The sequence below is a fragment of the Scyliorhinus canicula genome, chromosome 2 (genome assembly GCF_902713615.1).
Source record: "Scyliorhinus canicula chromosome 2, sScyCan1.1, whole genome shotgun sequence".
In the NCBI taxonomy this organism is placed as follows: Eukaryota; Metazoa; Chordata; class Chondrichthyes; order Carcharhiniformes; family Scyliorhinidae; genus Scyliorhinus; species Scyliorhinus canicula.
In genome coordinates, this window is record NC_052147.1 from 210,886,603 (window position 1) to 210,906,956 (window position 20,354).

General features: G+C 44.0%; 1 protein-coding gene across 2 annotated transcripts in view; it reads right to left on the minus strand.

The window, feature by feature from the left end:
• LOC119961934 (kalirin-like) overlaps nucleotides 1–20,354 on the minus strand; it is a 107,495-nt gene that overhangs the window by 51,457 nt on the left and 35,684 nt on the right. The window contains exons 5-7 of one of the 2 annotated variants that reach the window (XM_038789515.1): nucleotides 9,644–9,713; nucleotides 4,762–4,848; nucleotides 2,233–2,325 (exon numbers count right to left, since the gene is read on the minus strand). In XM_038789515.1, coding sequence (XP_038645443.1) covers nucleotides 2,233–2,325; nucleotides 4,762–4,848; nucleotides 9,644–9,713 — 250 coding nt within the window. The remainder of the gene's footprint in view (nucleotides 1–2,232; nucleotides 2,326–4,761; nucleotides 4,849–9,643; nucleotides 9,714–20,354) is intronic. The other variant, XM_038789516.1, reaches the window with a different exon arrangement.

Consider the following 20,354-nt stretch of genomic DNA (forward strand, 5'->3'; position numbering starts at 1 on the left):
GAACTTAAAGCTATCGACCATCTTCACTTCGAAGCCATTGATGCAGATGGGAGTCTGTGTCATGCTATGCTTCCTGAAAATGATTATCAGTTCCTTGGTCTTTCCGACATTTAGAGACAGGTTATTTTCAGTTCAGCAATCAACCAAGTGATTCATCTCCCTCCTGAAGTCTGATTCGTCATTGTTTGAGATACGGCCCACCACAGTTGTATCATCTGCAAACTTTTCGATTGAGTTGGAGTTAAATCTTGCCACACAGTCATGTGTGTATAGGGAGTACAGTAGAGGATTGAGCACACATCCTTGTGGGGCCCCGGTGTTGAGGACTATTGTGGAGGAGGTGCTGTTACCTATCCTGACAGATTGTGGTCTGTGGTGAGGAAGTCAAGTATTCAGCTGCACAGGGAGGGGTCAAGTCCAAGATTTCAGAGTTTGGTTGTTAGTCTTGTCGGGATAATGGTGTTGAAGGCGGAGCTGTCGTTGATGAACAGCAGTCTGACGTAGGTGTCATTGTTGTTGAGTTGTTTGAGTGTTGATTAATGGCGCTGGTGGAGGCAGGTTTTGAACCTTTGTACAAGCCAAACTTATGCCTGCCTTCTCCTCAATTTCGCTATCAAGCCCTGGCCACCAAAAATAGCTTCTGGCCATGTCCTTCATCCTTACTATCCCACAATTACCTTCATGAAGTTGGGTTAAGGACACATTTCCTTAACATTGGCAGAATGGTGACCCTCATTCCCCAGAGGAGACACGCACCCTGTAAGGATAGTTCAAGTCTTCGGGTAACATATGGCTTCAACTCCGTGTTTGTTCCCGTGGTCTTGCTACAAAGTACCACGTTCATAACTTATGACAGGAGTGGATTATTTCTGGTATACTTCTTAACTTGTCCTGTGGTTACGGACTTTAAAAGTGACCTTATTCCAACTACAAACATGAATACACAGCATCCACCTTGCAATTAATCACTATGTCTGAAAACAGACTGGGAAGTGTTCATACCTCATTATCGAAGCATGATTGTTTCCTTTAAAATAAAAGTGTCCTGATGATCAGGGTCCTGGATTTACCAAGATACGAAATACAGTGCATATTTCTGTAATCTTTAGAAAGCATATACATTCAGTATATCTAAAATTTCTTCCCATTGACCTGAGTAAACTGCACAATGTGTCATGGAGTGCCAAAATGGAAGGAAGTTTCCATTCTCAAATGTAGACATATATACCTGGAAACTAGGTGATGGCACTCCTGCCCATTTACAGATAAAATGGGTGCCTAAATGTTCAATTGTCAGAGAGGGTGCATCTGTACCTTATGTGCCAGGAGCACACATGACACCATATTGGTAAAACTTCTGACATAGAAATCCATGATTATTATATGAAATAGTTGGCAGGCAATTTGCATACTTCAGGATCTTGGATCGAAATGGGGCTGCCCTGCTGCATCCATGCCCATTGGGAGCCTAAATAGCAGTCCTAGTGAGAGTCTGCAACAAAGATGAAATAGCTTAAGGGGCTGAATAGCCTATTCTGTTATTATAGGTGGAATTTAATGTCTTCTCCCGTGGTGAGCTGGTGGCAGGGAAATTTCAGTGGGTGGGAGGGTGACAGATGGGAACCCCACTACCTCTCCCTTCTGCCCTGATTAAATATGTGGCAGGAAGGTTTGTGGGTAGAATTCTCACACCACCACCACCACCAATTAAGCAGCAAATGAATGCATACTTAAGGGGCTCATCCTGCTACCGTTGGTATTCGCTCAGCAGAGGGCAAGGGACTCATCATGCTGTGTATGCAAAAATTAAATCCTGTTGGGGTAGCTTACAGGCTTCTAGGGAGGGTCCTTTGTTCAAAGCACTCAGTACCTGATCAAAGGACTACGTATGGGGAATTAGTGACCGCTGAGAGCAGCCCCCCCCTCCCCCGCCATCAATCAAGGTGTAAACATGGATCTTGAGTGGGTGTAGTACCGGCAGCAGCCACTACTACTCTGGTGATGCAACTGAGCAATTGGCAGATGGGACTTCTGTGTCTGGGGTCCGTGTCCTTGGGGAAGGCCCATCACTGCCCAGTCAAGTACTTGATTGGCATTTTATACGGTGGGCCTTCTCAAACAGAGGTGATGTGAGGCCCTATCTGCTCTCCACCCAGCTGGTAACATCCCTGTACCTCCATTAAAATATCGTCCTATGTTTCAAAGCAGTTTATTGGTTGTAGAAGCCCTCACCCTGAGCAGCAGCTGGTACTTGGTTATCCTCTGAACAGGTTTAATGAGATAGTCACTCAAGCTAAACGTCTCACCCAAATCCAGTTTCACCTCCTGAAAAAAAAGAAAGAAATGTGACACTTATGTTATATCTGATAATTTCACATCTGCTGAGATACTACCAGGTTTCAGAAAAACTGAAATATCTTCATGGTTCAATGCAAAGGTGACCATATAGTCTTATAATTGAACAATGTAAGGGCAGCACGGTGGCCTAGTGGTTAGCACAACCGCCTCACGGTGCTGAGGTCCCAGGTTCGATCCCGGCTCTGGGTCACTGTCCGTGTGGAGTTTGCACATTCTCCCCGTGTCTGCGTGGGTTTCGCCCCCACAACCCAAAAAAATGTGCAGAGTAGGTGGATTGGCCACACTAAATTGCCCCTTAATTGGAAAAAATAATTGGGTAATCTAAATTTATTTAAAAAAATAAAAAATAAAAAATAATTGAACAATGTGGACAGGTGGGGGCAATTCGTATGTACCAGAAGTGTGTGCTGGAAATTCTGGGGAAAGGGGCTGTACCTGATTTTAAGATCTTTTAAATTAATTGTCATAGTCATAAATTCATAGAATTTTCCAGCATGAAAAGAGATCCTTTGGTTCATTGTGTCTGCACCAGCCATCAAGTACCTATCTATTTCTAATCCCATTTTCCAGCACGGTCCGTAGCCTTGTTTGTTATGGCCCTTCAGGTGACCATCTAAATGCTTCTTAACTGTTGTGAGTGTTCTTGCCTCCACCACCCTTTCAGGCAGTGAGTTCCAGATTCCCACCATCCTCAGGGTGAAAAAGCTTTTCCTCAAATCCTTTCCATTTCCCCTGCTCTTTACTTTAAATCCATGCCCTTGGTTATTGACCCCCTCAACTAAGGGGAAAAGTTGCTTCCTACCTACCCAATCTCTCTTCTTCATAATTCTGTACACCTCAATCAGGATCCCCCCCCCCCCCCCCCCCCCCCCCCCCCAGTCTTCTCGCCTCAAAAGAGAACAATCCTAGCCTAACCAGCCTCACTTCATAGCTGAAATGCTCAAGCCCAGGCAACATCCTGGTGAATCTCCTCTGCACCCTTTCTAGTGCAATCACATCCTTCCTATAGTGGGGCCAGAACGACACACAGTTCTCTAGCTGTGACCTAACAAATGTTTTATACAGCTCCATCATAACCTCCCTTTTTTATATTGTATATCTCAGCTAATAAAAGCAAGTATCCCATATGCCATTTAACCACTTTATCTACCTGTCCTGCTGCTTTCAGGGACCTATGGATATGCACCTCAAAGTCCGTCTGGTCCTCTGTACTTACTTGTGTCCTACCGTTCATTGTATATTCCCTTGCTTTAGTCCTCCCAAAATGCATCACCTCACGTTTTTTCAGGATTAAAATCCATGTCGTGGGCGACACGGTAGCACAGTGGTTAGCCCAGTTGCTTCACAGCTCCAGGGTCCCAAGTTCGATTCCCGACTTGGGTCATTGTCTGTACGTTCTCCCCGTGTCTGCATGGGTTTCCTCCGGGTGCTCCGGTTTCCTCCCACAGTCCAAAGATGTGCAAGTTAGGTGGATTGGCCATGCTAAATTGCCCTTAATGTCCAAAAAAGGTTAGGTAGCGTTACGGGGATAGGGTGGAGGTGGAGGCGTAGGTGGCATGATCTCTCCAAGTGCTGGTGCAGACTCGATGGGCCGAATAGCCTCCTTCTGCACTGTAAATTCTATGATGCTACGATTCTATGCCACTATTTTGCCCATCTGACCAGCCTGTCGAGATTATCCTGTAATATAAGGCTTTCATCTTCCTTATTTATCACCAATTATTGTGTCATTTGCGAACTTACTGATCATACATGATCTGGACATGAATGCAGGAGGTATGTGCTGGGTTAGATGATCCATGTTTTGGACAGGGTCTCTGGACTAGGGAGAGAAAATCAGAAACCAATATTCATTCTCCTGAAGGCCATCTACTGAGCACTTGTCAGAGGTATTTGTGTGGTAATTGAATGAGACCAGGTTGGTCTCCTGTTGGTGATGTTCTTCTCCAATAGGTGAAAGGCTCACCAACGTAGCTTTGATTAACACATGGAGAATAGATAGTTAGGCTCGGGGTGTTCTGGAGGACTGTCAAACACTTGGGACCATTATGAAGCATCAGTCATTTCAGTTTCCCCCATGAGACAAGATGAAAAAACTTAAATAAACTGCTAGTATGGTTTAATGGTTGAAACCAACCTTCCATCTCTTTAAATAGTGAATAAATTAAGAAAGAACATTTAGATTAGATTACCATTTTGTACCTTTCAACAAATGTATTTTACGTTTTTTATGCAGAAAGAAAAATCAATTCCAAAAAAAATGAATCATCTCGATAAAGTGAAAATTTCAGTCACGTTCCAGCGAGCATAATTAACCGTGTTCTTCATGGTTAATGATTGCTGTAAAGCTGGTTGGTGTTTGTTATCTATATTATCATTGAGAGAAGACAACCAATGGCTCACCTCAAAGTAGGCGTCATATTCAACCACAATGTATTCAGATTTTGGCTTGTTTTGACAGTACACTGTATACATGTCTAAACGCCTTTCCTACAAAAACAGAGTACAAACCTTTAACTGGGAAATCAGTATTATGGTTTCTTACTTCACTGCCAAAGGCATCATTTACTTCTATCTACCTCTCCTGGTATTGAGTAGCCTAAACAAGTCTCTTCTATGTGTCATTAAAGATAGGTAAAGAAACTAACAGTGAAATAATCAAAATTACATTGCTTTAAATGGAATTGACTGTGAAAAACATTCAGAATTTTTATAGCCCTTTTGGGCAAGCTCTTCTAACAGCGCCTGATGTTAAGTACAGAAGGTTATTCTTACAGGCTTCCTGTTATTCACCACATAATTAGAGACTAAACAAATGGGAGATTAAAGTACTTCATATGACATAGAACCAGAGAATAATTCAGCAATGAAGAGGACATTTGGCCCATTAAGTCTGTGCTGATCATTTGCGAGAACAATTCAAAACTAATCCCACCACCCTGCTCTCTTCACACAGACCTGCTTTGAATATTTATCCATTTTCCCCCTAACTGGATCCTGTGGCAAAGCATTTTGTTTTTGTGAATAAATTCTTCCTGATGTCTCTTCTCACTCTGTTAGTGACATTTTTAAAATTCATAACTCCTTATTGCAGGCTGCCCAACCAAAGGAAACATTATTTTCTTATATCTATTCAATCTCCTCTTAGCTCTCATTGCTCAAATGGACAAAGTTTTAATATTTCATGTAATTTTAAAAAGTATTTCAAATCACCAGCATTACCTAGGCGAATCTCTATGGCTTTAATAGGCTACCTATAATGCACACAGAGCTCTAAGTGTGGTTTAACCAACATCAGTAAGGTTTCTGTCACATTTCTGGAAAAATTACAGAGGGGAAATGAGAGCAAATCCAAGGAAATTCCTGGCCACTGCTTTTACAGAAACCGTAGGGGCATGAACCGCCTGAACAACAAAGAACAAAGAAAAGTACAGCACAGGAACAGGCCCTTCGGCCCTCCAAGCCTGCGCCTGGATTCCTACTCCACCGTGGAACCATGATGGGATAGGACGTCCCGTCTGACCTTGACTGTGGGAAAACTCAGGCTGACTATATTATTGGCCAGCAATCAACAGAAGTCTATCTTGCCTACAATTGGCCGGTTGTGCTAGAGGAGTGGGGCATGGGGAAGGGGAGGGGGTGGGGGTTGGGGGTGTAGTGGTGTTCGGAAAACTCCTGGGGAGTGTGAAGAGCTGGCGCCTATTGAAAGATTTGAGGTCTTCAGTATCTTCAAGGAGTCTGTGACTGGAGAACAGCCACATGGGAAATGACAGCTAAACACAGGGCAGCTAATTTCTCTGAGGTTAATCTTAAGATGCAACATAGGAAGATTCAAAAGTTGAAATGAATGGCAGGAATCAATTCCTTTAGCTGCTTGAGTCATGCCCAATGGCTGTGATCGTTAATGACCTGACAAGAAAGAAAAACTTGCAGTGCCTTGCACAATCTCAGGAAAACCAGTGAAGTAAATTTGAAGTGCAGTCATGTATAATCATAGAGATAGGTAAAGGTGACATAAGTGTTAGTTGTGGATCAGTTTGGTAGCACTCTTCTTTGAGTCAGGAGTTGTGGACTAACATCTTAACCCAGGGCTTGGGCACAAAAATTGATGCTGGCTCTCCAGTGCAGTACTGAGAGAATGCTGCTTTCTGTGCTGGATGTAAAAGATCCTGTGGCACAATTTTGAAGAAGTCATTCTTCAAAGTCATTCCTGGAGTCCAGGCCAATATTTACCCCTCAGTCAACATCACAAAGACAAATGATCTAGTTATTAACACACGGCTGCATAGAATCATAGAACTCAGACAGTGCAAATGGAGGATATTTGGCCCATCGGGTCTGCACAACCCCTCTGAAAGAGCACCCTAACTAGGCCTTCTCTGTCGTCCTATCCCCATAACCCCATCTAACTGATACATCTTTGACACTAAGGGCCAATTTAGTATGGCCTAACCTGCACTTCTTTGGACTGTGGGAGAAAACCAGAGCACCCGGAGGAAACCCACGCAGACACGGGGAAAATGTGCAAACTCCACACTGAGAGTTACCCAAAGGCCAGAATTGAATCCGGGTCTCTGGTGCTGTGAGACATCAGTGCTAACCACTGTGCCACTGTGCAGCCCATGTAGGACATGCTGTGTGAAAATTGACAGTTGCATTTCCTACATTAAGGGCAGCACGGTAGCATTGTGGATAGCGCAATTGCTTCACAGCTCCAGGGTCCCAGGTTCGATTCCGGCTTGTGTCACTGTCTGTGCGGAGTCTGCACATCCTCCCCGTGTGTGCGTGGGTTTCCTCCGGGTGCTCCGGTTTCCTCCCACAGTCCAAAGATGTGCAGGTTAGGTGGATTGGCCATGAAAAATTGCCCTGAGTGTACAAAATTGCCCTTAGTGTTGGGTGGGGTTACTGGGTTATGGGGATAGGGTGGAGGTGTTGACCTTGGGTAGGGTGCTCTTTCCAAGAGCCGGTGCAGACTCGATGGGCAGAATGGCCTCCTTCTGCACTGTAAATTCTAAGTAAATTCAATAGTGACTACACTTCAAATGCACTTAGTTGGTTGTAAAAGTATGGTCCTGAAAGGCACTACATAAATGCAAACCTTTCTTCTTTTTAAGTAAACAATGTAGTAAACATGGCAGTCAACTTGTGCATAGCAAGTTCCACATGCAGCAATTATCTAAATGCCCAAATTGATGGATTTGCATGTGATGGTTGATGGATAAATGTTGGCCAGGACGCATGGACAACCACTTGCTTTTCATTGAAATATTGCTTTGCCACCGCTCTACCCATGAGATGGCTAACATCTCATCCAAAAGACAGCACTTGCAAAAGTACAGCACTCCCATAGTACTGCACTGGAGTGTCAGCCTGGATGATGCACTGAGGTGTATAGAGTGGAACTTGAATGTGTAACCTTCTGACTCAGTGGCAACAGTGCTGCCAATGAGTCTCAGTTCAAACAGGCAGAAAAGATGAGATGAGCTGGTATGAGTTCTTTATCAGTCTTTCTTTTTGACTGTAGCGCTCATTGTCAAAACAAGGTTGTCACTATTCTACGGAGTTAGAAAATGCACCACTGGTTCTGTCCTTCTATATCCCATCTTCTGTTATAGAACAGAACATAGAACAGCACAGCAGAGAACAGGCTCTTCGGCCCTCAATGTTGTGCCAAGCCTTGTCTGAAACCAAGATCAAACAATCCCACTCCCTGTCATTCTGGTGTGCTCCATATGCCTATCCAATAACTGCTTGAAAGTTCCAAAAGTGTCCGACTCCACTATCACAGCAGGCAGTCCATTCCACACCCTAACCACTCTCTGAGTAAAGAACCTACCTTGGATATCCCTCCTATATCTCCCACCCCGAACCCTATAGTTATGCCCCTTGTAACAGCTACATCCACCTGAGAAAATACACTCTATTAATCCCCCTCATCATCTTATAAACCTCTATTAAGTCACCTCTCATCCTCCTTCGCTCCAATGAGAAAAGTTCTAGCTCCCTCAACCTTTCCTCATAAGACCTACCCTCCAAACCGGACAGCATCCTGGTAAATCTCCTTGCACCCTTTCCAATGCTTCCACATCCTTCCTATAGTGAGGTGACCAGAACTGCACACAATACTCCAAATGTGGTCTCACCAGGGTCATGTATAGTTTCAGCATAACCCCACGGCTCTTAAACTCAAGCCCCCTGTTCATAAACGCTAACACACTATAAGCCTTTTTCACGGCTCTATCCACTTGAGTGGCAACCTTCAGTGATCTGTGGACATGAACCCCAAGATCTCTCTGTTCCTCCACATCCTCAGAACCCTGCCGTTGATCCTGTAATCCGCATTCAAATTTGACCTACCAAAATGAATCACCTCGCACTTATCAGGGTTAAACTCCATCTGCCATTTTTCGGCCCAGCTCTGCATCCTATCAATGTCCCTTTGCAGCCCTCCACCTCATCCACTACTATCAGCCCACTACCTAAACCTTCTTTAATAATCAAACGTTGAAATATCACTTCCCACGTCCTTGTTTTCTTTTGATTGCTGTAATTCATTTATGTCTGAACGACACCTTGTGCATTTCACACTATCTGTATTCTTCTTGAAGGAGCAGATTGTCCACCATGCTCCTTTGAACCAGGTAACAGCGAAAGTCCCCCTGACATTCATGTCCTGACTCCACATGGTGAAAAAGTGCTGTCATTGTTGGGGATACACTGAGGAAATGGAGAATTGAGAGGTCCTTCACCAACCCACTTCCCCAATTCCCAATCTGCAGGAATCTGCTGCTTTTCTCAGCTTTGTAATGGGAGTGCAGACAGTTTTTTCTAATACACAACTTCATACATTGAACAGCACCCTGGCTCAACTCCACCTGTTATTTCCTCTAAAGTCAGACCAGCAGCTAGCAGCAAAAAAGAGGAGGAGGAAGATGTTCAATGTCCTGAACATAGCTTCATTATTTACCCTTCTGTTCTTACTCATCAGCCTATATAGATCCATCTGGGTCAAAAGGCATAGTTCACATTGGGACTTAAGTGGTGGATCGGGTGTTTACTACTGAAACGCAGGCATAAATTATCCAACAAAGTTTGCTGGATTGCAATTAGGAATTCTTATGGGATCCCTAGATTATTTCAATGTCCTGAACTGGGATATTGAGATAAAGTGTAACGCATGTACATCCATTCTTCTAGGTAACAGGAGAATATATTCCAATTCATCACTAAATGGGCCAAGAATAGATTCATAGTCAAAGCTCTGATGAAAACTGTAAAAGCTTACATGTTTGATGAAGAGTTTGGCCAAATGATCTGGCTCCTGAAGACATTTTTCCAGTTCTCCTGAGAAATAACTACAAATAAATATAAACAGTAATCATTGTACAATGTTGTCGCACTGGGTGCATTGTCACGTTGAATCATGAACACCAAAGTATAATCAATTATGCTAACTACTAAAGAACAATTTTTGCATTATGCCATGTGGGATCTACTACAAGGCCATACTACTGAGAAAGCAATCTAAATTAAGTTAGCAAGCTGGCAATGGCTGCTTATGTGAATGATTAATAAGAAGTGTTCTGATGTAACAGCACTTAACATTTTCCAATCAAAGTATTAGCATGTCAACATACATGTGTCAACTTCAAAATGTTTTGTTAAACACACTATATGAAGAATTTGTTTACATAGCAGCTTGCTATCAATTGCTTGGTGGCAGATAGCACTGTAGCTGCTATCTGTGCAGTCTGTGCAGCATTCTTCATTGAAATAATTGAAACCTATGCATAGGTAGTGGCCAGTGTGCTGTCATCCCTGGAAAATCAATGCAGTCTGTGTAATGCTGCTTGAAGTGGTACTATGTGAATGAATTTTATTGGATCTGAAATTCCCATCCAGCAGAGGGCAGTAGAGCGGAACTACTGATTGGCTGTTCCGGGGAAATTTGCTTACGTGCAGTGCCCGTCAGTGTAATTTGAAGGTGTACCTGTGCAAGAGACACGAGGTGTTCAAGTGAAGGAAAGCATCCAGCAGAGGGCAGTAGAGCGGAGCTACTGATTGACTGTTCTGGGGAAATTTGCATACGTGCAGTGCGATCAGCGTAATTTGAAGGTGGTTTGTGGAGGGGCTGTTGTCAGGTGTCAGTTAAACCTGAAACACTTCCTCAGTGTTCCCCCCCCCCCACCACTGCCTCCTCTAACCAAAAAAAACAACCGTGGTCATTGGGAAGTGGGAGTGGCCTCCGGATTTTCGGCGGGAGCAGAGGCCTGTCGTGAAGGTGAGTTTGTGCGCCTTTAAATTTGCTTACCTTTGAGCGGGAGCGGCCTCTGGATTTTTGGCGGGAGCAGGGGCCTGTCAGGAATGTGAGTGTGTGCCTTTAAATTTGCTTACCTTTCAGCGGGAATGGCCTCCGGATTTTCGGCGGGAGCAGGGGCTTTTCTGGAAGGTGAGTACCTTATATAAGTCGGGCGGTTGCTAAACCTGAGACACTACACTTGTAGTGTCCCCCACTCTTCCACCTCCTCTAACCTAAGGGGTTGAGGGAATATCAGGTAAGCTCTTCCTTTCTTTTTCTTGTTTTTTATCTAAAGGGGATGGCAGGGAAGGCAGTACCATATTCCTCCTGCAGAATGTTTGAGGTGAGGGACGCCGTCAGTGACCCTGCTGATTTCATCTGTGGGAAGTGTACCTAACTCCAGCTGCTCAAAAACCGTGTTAGGGAATTGGAACTGGAGCTGGATGAACTTTGGATCATTCTGGAGGCAGAGGTGGTCATAGAAAGAAGCTTCAGGGAGGTAGTTACGCCAAAGAATAAAGATAGATGGGTGACGGTGAGTGGGGCTGGGGGGAAGCAGTCAGTACAGGGATCCCCTGTGGTCGCTCCCCTTAGTAACAGGTATACTGCTTTGGATACTGTTGGGGGGGGGGGACTTACCAGGGGTCAGCCATGGGGTACAGGTCTCTGGCACAGAGTCTGTCCCTATTGCTCAGAAGGGAAGGGGGAGAGGAGAAGAACATTAGTCATTGGAGACTCCATAGTTAGGGGGATAGATAGGAGATTCTGTGGGAAGGAGAGAGACTCGCGGTTGGTGTGTTGCCTCCCAGGTGCCAGGGTCCGCAATGTCTCGGATCGTGTTTTCGGGATCCTTAAGGGGGAGGGGGAGCAGCCCCAAGTCGTAGTCCACATAGGTATCAACGACATAGGTAGGAAAAGGGATTGGGATGTAAGGGAGGAATTCAGGGAGCTAGGGTGGAAACTTAGATCCAGGACAAACAGAGTTATTATCTCTGGGTTGTTACCCGTGCCACGTGCTAGCGAGTCGAGGAATAGGGAGAGAAAGCAGTTGAACACGTGGCTGCAGGGATGGTGCAGGAGGGAGGGTTTCAGATTCCTGGACAATTGGGGCTCATTCTGGGGTAGGTGGGACCTCTACAAATGGGGTGGTCTACACCTGGACCAGAGGGGTACTAATATCCTCGGGGGGAGGTTTGCTAATGCTCTTCGGGAGGGTTTAAACTAGTTCAGCAGGGGATTGGAAACCTGAATTGTAGCTCCAGTACACAAGAAGCTGAGAGTAGAGAGGTCATGAGTAAGGTTTCAAAGTTGCAGGAGTGTACCAGCAGGAAGGAAGGTGGTCTAAAGTGCGTCTACTTCAATGCCAGGAGCATCCGGAATAAGGTGGGTGAGCTTGCGGCATGGGTTAGTACCTGGGACTTCGATTATGTGGCCATTTCAGAGACATGGATAGAGCAGGGCGAGGGATGGTTGTTGCAGGTGCCGGGGTTTAGATATTTCAGTAAGCTCAGGGAAGGTGATAAGAGAGGGGTAGGGGTGGCAATGTTAGTCAAGGACAGTATTACGGTGGCTGAGAGGACATTTGATGAGGACTCGAACACTGAGGTAGTATGGGCTGAGTTAAGAAACAGGAAAGGAGAGGTCACCCTGTTAGGGCTTTTCAATAGGCCTCCGAAAAGTTCCAGAGATGCAGAGGAAAGGATTGCAAAGATGATTCTGGATAGGAGCGAAAGTAACAGGGGGGACTTTAACTTTCCAAATATTGACTGGAAACACTATAGTTCGAGTACTTTAGATGGGTCCGTTTTTGTCCAATGTGTGCAGGAGGGTTTCCTGATGCAGTATGTAGATAGGCCAACAAGAGGCGAGGCCGTATTGGATTTGGTACTGGGTAATGAACCAGGACAGGTGGTAGATTTTGAGGTAGGTGAGCACTTTGGTGATAGTGACCACAATTCGATTACGTTTACTTTAGCGATGGAAAGGGATAGGTATACACCGCAGGGCAAGAGTTATAGCTGGGGGAAAGGCAATTATGATGCAATGAGGCAAGACTTAGGATGAATCGGCTGGAGAGGAAAACTGCAGGGGATGGACACAATGGAAATGTGGAGCATGTTCAAGGAACAGCTACTGCGTGCCCTTGATAAGTATGTACCTGTTAGGCAGGGAGGAAGTGGTCGAGTGAGGGAACCATGGGTTACTAAAGCAGTTGAAACACTTGTCAAGAGGAAGAAGGAGGCTTATGTAAAGATGAGACGTGATGGATCAGTTAGGGCGCTTGAAAGTTACAAGTTAGCTAGGAAGGCTCTAAAGAGAGAGCTAAGAAGAGCCAAGCGAGGACATGAGAAGTCTTTGGCAGGTAGGATCAAGGATAACCCTAAAGCTTTCTATAGATATGTAAGGAATAAAAGAATGACTAAGGTAAGAGTAGGGCCAGTCAAGGACAGTAGTGGGAAGTTGTGCGCGGAGTCCGAGGAGATAGGAGAGGCGCTAAATGAGTTTTTCCGTCTGTATTCACACAGGAAAAAGACAAAGTGGTCGAGGAGAATACTGAGATACAGGCTACTAGACTAGAAGGGCTTGAGGTTCATAAGGAGGAGGTGTTAGCGATTCTGGAAAGTGTGAAAATAGATAAGTCCCCTGGGCCGGATGGGATTTATCCTAGGATTCTCTGGGAAGCTAGGGAGGAGATTGTTGAGCCTTTGGCTTTGATCTTTAAGTCATCTTTGTCTACAGGAATAGTACCAGAAGACTGGAGGATAGCAAATGTTGTCCCCTTGTTCAAGAAGGGGAGTAGAGATAACCCCAGTAACTATAGTACAGTGAGCCTTACTTCTGTTGTGGGAAAAGTCTTGGAAAGGTTTATAAGAGATAGGATGTATAATCATCTGGAAAGGAATAATTTGATTAGAGATAGTCAACATGGTTTGGTGAAGGGTAGGTCGTGCCTCACAAACATCATTGAGTTCTTCGAGAAGGTGACCAAACAGGTGGATGAGGGTAAAGCAGTTGATGTGGTGTATATGGATTTCAGTAAAGCGTTTGATAAGGTTTCCCATGGTAGGCTATTGCAGAAAATACAGAGGCATGGGATTCAGGGTGATTTAGCAGTTTGGATCAGAAATTGGCTAGCTGATAGAAGACAAACGGTGGTGGTTGATGGGAAATGTTCTGACTGGTGTCCAGTTACTAGTGGTGTACCACAAGGATCTGTTTTGGGGCCGCTGCTGTTTGTCATTTTTATAAATGACCTGGAGGAGGGCGTTGAAGGATGGGTGAGTAAATTTGCAGATGACACTAAAGTCGGTGGAGTTGTGGACAGTGCATAAGAATGTTACAAGTTACAGAGGGACATAGATAAGCTGCAGAGCTGGGCTGACAGGTGGCAAATGGAGTTTAATGCAGAAAAGTGTGAGGTGATTCATTTTGGAAGGAATAAAAGGAAGGCAGAGTACTGAGCTAATGGTAAGATTCCTGGTAGTGTGGACAAGCAGAGAGATCTCGGTGTCCATGTCCATAGATCCCTGAAAGTTGGCATCCAGGTTGAGAGGGTTGTTAAGAAGGCGTATGGATGTTAGCTTTTATTGGTAGAGGAATTGAGTTTCGGAGCCATGAGGTCATGTTGCCGCTGTACAAAACTCTGGTGTGGCCGCATTTGGAGTACTGCGTGCAGTTCTGTTCGCCACATTATCGGAAGGATGTGGAAGCATTGGAAAGGGTACAGAGGAGATTTACAAGGATGTTGCCTGGTATGGAGGGAAGATCATATGAGGAAAGGCTGAAGGACTTGAGGCTGTTTTCGTTAGAGAGACAAAGGTTAAGAGGTGACTTAATTGAGGCATACAAGATGATCAGAGGATTAGATAGGGTGGACATTGAGAGCCTTTTTCCTCGGATGGTGATGTCGAGCACGAGGGGACATAGCTTTAAATTGAGGGGAGATAGATATAGGACAGATGTCAGAGGTAGATTCTTTACTCAGAGAGTAGTAAGGGCGTGGACTGCCCTGCCTGCAACAGTAGTGGACTCGCCAACACTAAACGCATTCAAATGGTCATTGGATAGGCATATGGACGATAAGGGAATAGTGTAGAGGGACTTTAGAGGGGTTTCACAGGACGGCGCAACATCGAGGGCCTAAGGGCCTGTACTGCGCTGTAATGTTCTATGTTCTATGTTATGAACAGGAGGGTTGTAAATATAAACAGCACTAATACCGCCTCTGACCAGCTGCCCATAAATAGAAAGGTGTTTTTAATGCCCTTCCCCCATTATAAGCAGTGGCATATTCCACAACCCTCCAGTTTTAATGTGGTCCAATTTTCTATTAATAACCCCACAGCAAACCCAAGATAGGGTGAACTTAAAGGGCTAGTTTATATGCACACAATCAAATGCAGAAGGAGGGCAGTAACATTGCCTCCTTTGTATTCATACAGTAAAAGAGGGATGAAGAAAATTTACAGTGCAGACACCACAGAGAAAAGAAATGTGTTTCACTTGGGTTCCATAGACCAGCATCAAAGTCCAATGAGGTATTCCTTTATGGAGGTTACCAGGCTGAAAACTTATGGTGTAAAATGCACTTTCCAGTGATGTTGACTTTGCATGGTGAAATAGACATGCAGAGATAAAGTATATAACTGGCTGCACAAGCTAGATGTCCATTTCACATAACTCCCATCTCTCCATATTGTCTTTGACAAAGGATGTGTATCCATCATCTAGTTCCCAAGATGGTTAAATGTCCCAACCATTAAAAATTGAAACAAAGTTTCGAGGGTCCCTTGTCTGAGCAGATGCATAGACACCACCAGCTTGTCAGCCTGGGCTAGTTTATATGCACACAATCAAATGCAGAAGGAGGGCAGTAACATTGCCTCCTTTGTATTCATACAGTAAAAGAGGGATGAAGAAAATTTACAGTGCAGACACCACAGAGAAAAGAAATGTGTTTCACTTGGGTTCCATAGACCAGCATCAAAGTCCAATGAGGTATTCCTTTATGGAGGTTACCAGGCTGAAAACTTATGGTGTAAAATGCACTTTCCAGTGATGTTGACTTTGCATGGTGAAATAGACATGCAGAGATAAAGTATATAACTGGCTGCACAAGCTAGATGTCCATTTCACATAACTCCCATCTCTCCATATTGTCTTTGACAAAGGATGTGTATCCATCATCTAGTTCCCAAGATGGTTAAATGTCCCAACCATTAAAAATTGAAACAAAGTTTCGAGGGTCCCTTGTCTGAGCAGATGCATAGACACCACCAGCTTGTCAGCCTGGGTTATGAAATGCAGATGGTATTTGTATAGTTTTCTTTGAATTTGGTCTCAGCAACACACTGGGACGGGGTTGTTCTTTTCAGAAAGAACAAGGTGCAAATTTCTGCAACACTGCAAAATAGCAGTGTCACAAAGCAACACAATATCAAACATTTTAAAAGACCTTTTCCAGTTTTTGAAATTTTAGAACTAGCCATGAGGATATTTATACCTATTTTGTAACAAATATACACAGTAAGAAGTCTTACAACATCAGGTTAAAGTCCAACATGTTTGTTTCAAACACTAGCTTTCGGAGCGCAGCTCCTTCCTCAGGTGAATGAAGAGGTATGTTTCAGAAACATATATATAGACAAATTCAAAGATGCCAGACAATGCTTAGAATTCGAGCATTTGCAGGTAATTAAATCTTTACAGACCCGGCTAGTTATTTTTTTTTGGAGGCCAAGAGTGGTTTTAAAGGGTATTCACATTTCATACATATTTTATGCTAAATTCATGTACACACACACCACCCAAATTAATTTTATTATGAGGATTATACTTGGGTATTCAAATGTACTCGGGTCAAAGAAAAACAGAAGATGATTTTATTCAAATTTATAACTTAATCATTCGTGTCCCCCACATTTTCACATTTTTTTTAGAGACATGGAAACTCTCTTTGTTCTTAAGGCTGTATAATTCATTCTCATTAATGAATTTGAGTGATTTTGCTGTTTATCACAATTTTATCAATAATGGTTAATTCTGGAAAGTATTAAATTTCCTTATTTTAAATGTTGTCTATCATTTTTGTGCTGGAATAAAATGCAAATTTCGTAAATTTTATTGCCCAGTTATTTACGTTGGATCTCGAATTTAAAAGGTATGTAAATTTTTTTTAAACTCCGTTGGCAAGTCAGTCTTGTCAGTATAAAATAAACATACATTAGCAGCACACATTACAACATAAAACATTAAATATAGCCCACATTTTTAACAAAAAAAATTGCAATTACCTTTTTGATGATGTTAAATGATGTCCCAGAAAACTTTACGCCTGCCATGTTTGATCATGGCAAAGACACTACCGGCGAAATTAACAAAGGGAAAAATCACCTGATTCCACAGCACCCGGATGGACCTACCACGTGCGCAAGGTAAGAACACGTGAACTACTACAGTTTTAAAATTTATGAATGAAACGGCATTGTGTCCCGCGTTTGACCTTGTTCTTCCGTTTACTTACGCTGCGGTTTGGAAATCATCAATGAATCACAGGTAAGTTAAAGATTTCTTGAGAGATTCTTTACTATTTTTGTAGATTAGTGTTATTTTTAAATGTTAAAACTGTTTAAATTAACCAGGAAGCTTTTGCACTCGTGCTACAAAGGCACAGTGTGCGTTTTAAGTAGGATGGGGAAACCATTTTTTTTGTGTCCAGTCTTTACGTTGTAAACTCTGTTTATAATATTTTTTTTAAAGCTTACAACCATAATTTGTGCTTTGGTTAATCTTTTTTAATCATACAAATGTTTTATATTTATTATACTGTACCTTAACCATACAATTTATTTAAAGCTAATAAAATGAATAATTAAATAAGGCAGGGTGTTTTATTTTAAGTGTAAAGATTAATTGCATCACATTATAAGTGATGCAATTAATGGCAGAATGCTTTCTGATACCAAAATTTGTACAAATTTCTGAAAGGTCAGTTGTTTCTCTAATTTAAAAACCCATCTTTAAGCAAATTTGATAATTTTGAAATTTTAGGTCAAATGGCACATGTTGGACCCATAACTAAAATAATATGTAGGATAACCCCAGGTTAAAGAGGTGTGAATTGTCTCAAGCCAGGACAGTTGGTAGGATTTTGCAAACCCAGGCCAGATGGTGGGGGATGAATGTAAGGCAACATGAATCCCAGGTCCTGGTTGAGGCCGTACTCATGTGTGTGGAACTTGGCTATAAGTTTCTGCTCAGCGATTTTGCATTGCCGTGCGTCCTGAAGGCCGCCTTGGAGAACGCTTACCCGGAGATCAGAGGCCGAATGCCCTTGACTGCTGAAGTGTTCCCCGACTGGAAGGGAACATTCCTGCCTGGTGATTGTCGCACGGGCACACCAATCTTGTCTCGCCCATTTAAGCAGTTTTCAGTTGCAATATGATAAGGCCTACCAAGACACGCAACACGAGGTGTTGGTAAGAGAGGAAACAGAACACGAAGTTGAGCAGTTACAGAAACAATGTAACGATCTAAAAGCAGCCCTACGAGCACTCCACACTTCCACAACAGAACAAGAACAAAGGCAGAGCTCGGTAGACCACGCAAAATGGCGGACGCAAATTGCAGAACTGCAATCCCTGCTTTCTGTCCAAAATGGGTTTCAGAGCACGTTTGGACCCCAATTAGACCAAGAAAATGGCCCCGATTGGCAGGAGTTAAATGAGACTGCCCATAGATATGTACATGGCTCATGTACTCAGGACAAACCACAGAAAAGGAAAGCACCCCCTCCCCCCCCCCCCCCCCCCCCCCGCGCCGACTGCACAGGCAGAGCACACCCCTATGAACCCTGTAACCACACAGTGCAGGACCACAACAGACGGAGACCCAGACTTTCTGTACACCACCCCATTGACTGTCACTCAATTAAGGGACGCGTGCGATAAGATAACACCGTTCCAACCCACAGCGGACCCACACCATCACTTTGCAAGGGTAAAATAACAGGCGACCATGTACGGCCTGGATGAAAAAGAGTAAGTGAAGCTCACAGTTTTGATCCTCGACCCCTCAGTCGTGGCAGCCCTTCCCAACCCACAGAATATAGGAGGAGGCACCCTCCAATAAATGCATGCAGCGATCCTGGACGCGATTGGCTACAACAAAGGAGACCCCGTAGAAGGCCAAATTAAATGAAGGCAGAAAAAGACAGAGCACCCCACAGCATTTGCTGGACGCTTGTGGATCCATTTCACAGTGGTATTTGGAGAGTTAGCCCGCGCCCATTTGAGCCCAGGCAATATGGCCAAATGGTCTTGAATCCTTGTCTCTCATGCGACAGAAGCAGGAAAGAGAGCTTGCGCAAATTACGACCGCTCAGATGAGACCTACAATGAGAAATGGGTACTCCATTACAGGACTCAACCCCATCACCATTTTAACTGAGCACACCCCAATACAACTCCTACTTGATGGTAGATTAAAGGACGGCACAGTCAGCCAAATTCGCACTGCCCGATGGACCCTTCTCTTACAGGGACAGGACATAACAGTCAAGAGGACCAAAACCCACACTTTCCTCGTTGATAATTTACACTATGCTGGCACCCCACATGAATGTGAAATCATCTCCACTAGGCACAATACAGGACCCTTTGTACCAAAGTCAGCTCCCCCGAAACCAGGAACGACACCCCAGAGACCACAGCCCACAGACACGGATGCACCCCTAAGGATTTATGTGGATGGCTCCTCCACAGTTTTAAACGGAAAAAGGATTACCGGTTGCGGTATATATGTAGAGGACGTGCAGGGACGCGCGTTAGAAGAAATTTCTTTGAAATTGCCAGGACATTTAGGCTCACAGGCAGCAGAACTGGCAGCCGTAGTGTATACTGTAGAGCGCCCATACTCGTTCCCAACCCCAGCCGACATATATTCCGACAGTTGATATATCTGCAATAGTTTGACAGAATTCCTACCCCTGAGATTCAGGTCTCACAGACCAACATTCAGGATTTAGCTCAGGCCCAAAAGGAAGAAGCACAGCTCAGGGAAGTTTTAAAAGGCAACTTTCCAGCCCCCTACGATAAATACAAGAACACATTGACAACACATGACGGTGTTATTTTAAAAGACGGAATTTATGTAGTCCCCAGTCAGGACAGGAATCAGATTATTTGTCAGTTCCATGACAACCATGGACATCAAGGCATAGAAGCCACCCTAGCCCACCTCAGACCTCTCTGCTGGTGGCCTGATTTAAAAGCCAATGTAACGCACTACATTGAAAACTGTTTAATCTGCGCCCAGAACAATCCGGACAGATATGCAAGGAAAGGTCAGCTGAGTCACACCCGCCCCGTTAATGGCCCCTGGACGAATTTGCAGATTGATTATATAGGACCTCTACCCCCACTGCAGGAATGGTTTTAAGTATGTGCTGGTGGTCATCAACACCTTCACAAAATGGGTGGAAGCGTTTCTGTTCAGAACGAACACGGCTAAAGCAACAGCCAAGATCCTCACCCAGCACATTTTTACAAGATGGGGTCTGCCACGCGGCATAGAGTCAGACCAAGGCTCACATTTTACAGGATGAGTGATGAAAAACGTCCTTACAATTTTTGGAATCAAACAAATTCCACATTGCATACCACCCCCAATCAAGCGCCATTGTAGAGAGAATGAATAG